The 6,000-nt window shown below is 46.1% G+C and overlaps 1 protein-coding gene across 7 annotated transcripts in view; it reads right to left on the reverse strand.

Annotated features, from left to right (window-relative positions):
* RYK (receptor like tyrosine kinase) overlaps positions 1-4,777 on the reverse strand; it is a 129,399-nt gene extending 124,622 nt beyond the window's left edge. For 5 of the 7 annotated variants that reach the window (XR_008547108.2, XR_008547106.2, XR_008547107.2 and 2 more), the window contains exon 1: positions 4,338-4,777. Coding sequence is in view for 4 of the 7 variants with exons in the window: in XM_054681043.2 (XP_054537018.1) it covers positions 4,338-4,572 (235 nt within the window). In the remaining 3 variants the exon portion in view is untranslated. The remainder of the gene's footprint in view (positions 1-4,337) is intronic. The other 2 variants (XM_063807195.1, XM_016941971.4) reach the window with 1 other exon arrangement.
* Positions 4,778-6,000: the final 1,223 nt, after the last annotated feature.

Genomic DNA, 6,000 nt, shown 5'->3' on the forward strand with positions numbered 1-6,000 from the left:
TAAACACAAAGAAAAAATAAAAATACACACATCAGAGATAAGTAAAGATAATACATCCATAAAATAAGATGCAATGAAATGGAAACAGAAAAAGATTCTAAAATTTAAAAACATGATCATTAAAATTGAGAACCATTCCCCCCCCCCACTCCTTCCAGTACAAAGAAATACGTAAGAGGTGAGATTAGTTAAGAAAATTTAAAGATCATTTGTAGTGGGTTCAACAACCAAACCAACAGACATCTCAGAAAGAAACACACACACATACACACACACACAGAGAGAGAGAGAAAATAAAGGGTGGGAATTATTTTAAAAAAAAAAAGCATTTCTGAAAACTAAAAAGAGTCTCTAGATTGAAAGGACCCACTAAGGTAATACAAGAAAGAAAAGGAAGAAAGGAAGGAAAGAACCAACCAACCAACCACACAAAAACTTATAAAACTTCAGAATGCCAGAGAAAAAGAACCTGAGCTTCAAAAAAACAGAGAAAAGAAGAGGCATCAGAATGGCTTTGGACTTTTCATCAAAAACCCTTAAGACAGAAAACTGTGAATATGCCATCAAAATTATGAAAAAATGTATTTCTACTTAATATTTTAAATTCAGCCAAACCATCTATAAAGTATGAGGACAGGATAGATACATTCAGACATTCAAGGCCTCAAGTAATTTATCTCCCATCATTCCTTCTTAAGAAGCTACTGAGGATACATACATAGTAGCAAAATGAAGCAAACCAAGAAAAAGGAAGACAGGAGATCTAAAAAACAGAGGTTCCAAGACAGGAAAGAAGTAACAGGAAGTCCCAGAAAAAATAATCGTACTATCTAGATTGGAGCAAGAGGATGGAATGCTCCAGACCAAGAAGTCTCTAAGAGGAAACCAAGTGGCACTGATAGATGATTTAATGTGCTACCTGGAAAAAAAAAAAAAATCAAAAGGCATTTAACATACTTCTTGGAGTAGTTGAGGGAACACAGCCAAAGATAAATAGGTAACGAATCAAAATGCAATTTTGATAAAATGCAATTATTTGCTGTGGAAAAAACAAAAATGTATAAAAAAAATCATAAGTCACTATTTAGCAATACCTGTGTACACAATAATGTAAATACTGCTATTTTTACAAAAAAGTTACGTAACTACATTGGAGGATTTAAGAGAGAAATGAGAAAGAGCTCAGTTATGATACTAGAAAGTCAAAGACTTATTCTACATTGATTTAGAATGACGAAAGTAAAAAAAGAGGAAGAAAAAATAAACAGACCTAGTTGAGGTAGTAGCTACCCCTGGAATGTAGAGCCTGAGGGATAAAAAGGACAAAAGCAAGAGCCTGCTGTGTTTGTCAAAAGTCTTTTAAGCCGGATGCAGTGGCTCACACCTGTAATCCCAGCACTTTGGGAGGCTGAGGTGGGTGATCACCTGAGGTTGGGGGTTTGAGAACAGCCTGACCAACATGGAGAAACCTCGTCTCTACTAAAAATACAAAATTAGCTGGGCATGGTGATGCGTGCCTGTAATCCCAACTACTGGGGAGGCTGAGGCAGGAGAATCGCTTGAACCTTGGAGGCAGAGGTTGCGGTGAGCTAAGATCATACCATTGGACTCCAGCCTGGGCAACAAGAGCGAAACTCCGTCTCAAAAAAAAAAAAAAAGCCTTTTGGTTCTCTTAAAACTATATGCATATATTAACTGGATTAAAACAATTTATTCTCATATCAAGGGCAATTAGTTCAATTTATAAAGTTGTCACTATCAACTTCATTTATAAGTTTCTTACTTGGAACTCTAAACTGTCTTAAAAATATTATAAAATAATGGTTCGTTTCCTATGCCAGCGTTCAGAAGGCACAAAATCTATAGTGATTCTAAAATACGGTGCAAAGCTACTATTCCAAGAAGCCTTAAGTACCATAACAGCTTCTGTGAGAGACTGCATTCTGAGAACTCGGAGTGCCTTGTACACATCTCAGTCCTACCCACTTGGCTCTTCCCTACCTGGAGGAGCCAAGGAATTATTTTAAAGGTAGAATGTATGACGGAGATGGGAAGGGATGGAAACAACGAACCTGAATCTGGCAGGATGGAGTGACTAGAGATCCTCTGTAACAGGTCAACCCTATTTGCACTAGAGAAAATACTACTAGAAGTCTCTCTCGCCCCCGGGGATAGACAAGGGAGTTAATTGAAACAATGCTTCCTACCCTCCCAGCAACAGCATTTCTGGGCATAAATTGGATGCTCATCAATCAGGAGCTTCCTCTGCTGCAAATGCTGCTAAGAAAATTAGTTCCAGGCCAACCTTTGAATAAGGTAACAAATATATAACTCAAGTGCTAATTAGCAATGATTTATTTTCCACCATGACATAATCAAACTTCTACAGACAAAATCTTCACTTCATTCGATAAAACTTTGCAGCCTATGTCAACACTGTTTCATTTTTTTCAAAAATATGAACTAGGCCAGGTGCGGTGGCTCACACCTGTAATCCCAGCACTTTGGGAGGCCGAGGCGGGCAGATCACGAGCTCAGGAGTTCAAGACCAGCCTGACCAACATGGTGAAACCCTGTCTCTACTAAAAATACAAAAAATAGCCAGGAGTGGTCGCTACTTGGGAGGCTGAGGCAGGTGAATCACCTGAACCCGGGAAGCAGAGGTTGCAGTGAGCCGAGATCGCGCCACTGCACTCCAGCCTGGGTGACAAGAGCGAGACTCTGTCTAAAAAAAAATGAACTGTGTGACCTTGAGCAAGTTACTTAAAAACCCCACTTTCCTCATCTCTACAATAGGAATAATGCCACCTACCTCACTGGGCCCCGAGAAAATTAGAAGAAATTATGTGTATAAAGCATGTAGGGGCAGGTATATGGCAGGAATTCAATGTCAGTCCCTGGTTGTCTTCTGTCTCCTACCTACACCTCTGACTTTGTTTACATGGGTATATAAGTGCTTTTAACCAAAAAGCCTTTACAAAACCATGCATAATACGTTAATATTTCTAAAATTAACGTATGAGTCGTCTTGTATTATTTTTCCTAAATCTTAGTCTTGTGTTCCAAGTACTACCCCAAGTAGCAGTTTTAATTCAGCTAAACTACATTCAGCTAACTCAGCTAGACTAAGAAGGATTAAGAATGAGCACGACTTCGTAAAAAGAGCATTCTTCTTTGGCTAAAAACTGCAAATCCGTACATGTAATGTCTAAAGAGTCTGCTTTAAGTAATTCCATTTCTACACTGAGTCAATCTCAACACACCTCAACAAAGTCTTATTACTTAAAAAAAAAAAAAGAATACTGACAAATAATGGATGCAATAGAGAATAATTTTTCCCCTCAAACACTCAGAAGCACCACCTTCAGATGAAATAAAGATACTGCCATAATAACAAAAGAACGCAAATGTATAGGTACCAAGGACTTCCTTTTTGGGGGGTCGTTCCTGTCAGATCTTCCTCTAAGGGGTCATTTCCAGAATCCACAAAGTCCTAACATAAGACCCCAGCAATTTTTCAAATTAATTGCCCAAACAACAAAGCTAAGCAAGTAAATGGAACCACAAACCGACCCAAGACTAAGTTCTTGTTTCCCTTCAAGATACTCAAAAGTAGGAGAGTGGCCCAGAAGTACAGTCAGTCCAAACTCCCAACACACCCAATGCAAAAACCAAAAAGGTATTGAAACTAAAAAGGTCTGCTACCTGGCGATTCATTCACTAAAAATATGCTTAGAATCTAAGCATATGCTCCAAATCTAAGTCCCAAGATTTGGAGGCTGCCACGAACATTTGGTGCCCTTATAACCTCCCCTTCTTTCTCTCTCGTTTTTTTTTTTGTTTTTTTTTTTTTTTTTTTGTAAAAGGGTAAGCACAGAGCGTGGCCTCTACTGGAGCATCAAAACCACAGCAAAGGGTTTGCAAGTTCAGTCTAAAACGTGAATTTCGAGATATTCAAAATCGAGGGCCCTAGAGTGACACACATAGAAAGGGTCAAAAAAACTTCGTGCAGCAAGGAAAAAAAGTTGTAAGGGTGACTGACTCTTCTAGGGAGAAGGGCTAAGGAGGCAGTGAGGAGGATGGGATGGGGTGAATCTGGGTCTATCGCGGCGGGGCAGCGAGGGCGGCACGAAGGCTGACCCAGAGCTGGGGACCGGGCAGGGACCACACCTCCCAGCCAGCACGGCAGGCAGAGACCGGGCCGCGAGGCGAATCCGGGCGCGCGGGGGGGGAGGGTACTCGCCCGAGGTCCACGGCGCGCAGACTGATCCGCCGGCGGCCGGAAGCTGCCCCAGCCGGCCCGACCTGCCCGCCCCGGCCTCGGCGGCCCCACTCACCGATCAGCCGGCGCACCTCGTCCTCGCTCAGGTAGAGACTCACGCTGGGCCCCGCGGAAGCCGACTGCAGCTCCGGGGCCCGCGGGGCGGGGGCGGCGGCAGCGCCAGGCGCGGGCAGCAGCGGCAACAGCGCAAGCAGAAGCAGCAGCGGCGGCGGCGGCGGCGGGGCCCTCAGGCCGCGGGCCCCCGGGAGGCAACTCCGGCCCGGCCGCCCCAGCCGCGCCGCCCCACGCATGGCCGCCGCCGCCGCCGCCGAAGAGGAGCGTCGGCCGTCCGCCGCACCGCCGCCCACCCCCGGCCCCGAGCCGCTCACAGCCCCGAGCCGGGGGCGGCTGCCCAGCTCATCGCGCCGCCGGCCCGTGGCAGCCAGCAGTGGCTTCAGACCTCCGGAGCGCGCCGCCGCCGCCTCCTCGCGGCATCGTCCGGAGTTGGGGGCTGCCCGCGGGACGCGCCCGTGCGCGCCGCCGCCTCCCCGGGAGCGCGCACGCACCTTTCGCTCTGGGCGGGCCGGGCTGGGCAGCGCGCTGGGGTTTTAAAGTGCCTCGGCGGGCGAAGGGCTCGGGTCACACTCTCCCCAAGAGCGGGTCCCCGCCCCACGCGGTCACTGCGTCTAATGTTTGCTTGTCTATTGTCTGTAACCCTCCTTTCCCGACGGACGGGCCAGGCTGGAGCCACCGGCCGCGCCTGCAGCTCAGTGGGCGCCCCAGGTCCCCGGAAACGCCTGGATGCGGCCGTTCTGGTTGCGAAAGAGCAGCATGCTTTCCTGTTTAGTGGGAAAACTCAAATAAATAGAAATCATCCTTTATCTTACCATCGGTGATCAACTTTATCATTTCCGTATCTATTATTAGAATTTATACTACATATATTTGTTTTCCAGAAAGATCTTAGCACGCTTTACTAACCCTATTTTTACGTTACAAAATTTTATTTATTTTTATATTTTTATTTATTTATTTTGAGACGAAGTCTTGCTCCGTCACCCAAGCTGTAGTGCACTGGCACGACCTCGGCTCACTGCAACCTCTGCCTCCTAGGTTCAAGCCATTCTCCTGCCTCAGCCTCCCGAGTAGCTGGGATTACAGGCGCCCGCAACCATGCCCGACTAATTTTTTTGTGTTTTTAGTAGAGACGGGGTTTCACCATGTTGGCTGGGTTGGTCTCGAACTCGTGACCTCACGTGATCTCACGTGATCAACCGACCTCGGCCTCCCAAAGTGCTGGGATTACAGGCGTAAGCCACCGCGCCCTGCCAAATTGTTATTTTTTTATAATCGTTCTGTATCACTATAATCAACCTGCCTTTGGGGTTGTTAATCTGTGGTCCATACCAGGCTTCGACAGCCTTCCAATAATATGAAACTGTGTGCAAAAGTGTATGTGTCTCCGTGCGTATTTGTGTCCACGTCCATGTTTCTGTGTGTTGTGTGTATGCTTGATTGCACACAGAGAGGTGGTATGTCATCATTTGTTCTAGGGAGTCCTTGTGCCCTCAAAGAGGTTAAGAACTGCAGATAGACCTCGTGTACTTAAAGGCGGTGGAGCCAGCCAGTGCATGGACTTCCGGGCCTCCTGATGTATTTTTGTGAGCCGCCCACCATCGCGGTCAAACTTGCACCAGTGCCCCCTCTCTTGGTGAGGCTCCAAGGGCCCCTGCCCTGTC

This window comes from Pan troglodytes, chromosome 2 (assembly GCF_028858775.2).
Source record: "Pan troglodytes isolate AG18354 chromosome 2, NHGRI_mPanTro3-v2.0_pri, whole genome shotgun sequence".
NCBI lineage: Eukaryota > Metazoa > Chordata > Mammalia > Primates > Hominidae > Pan > Pan troglodytes.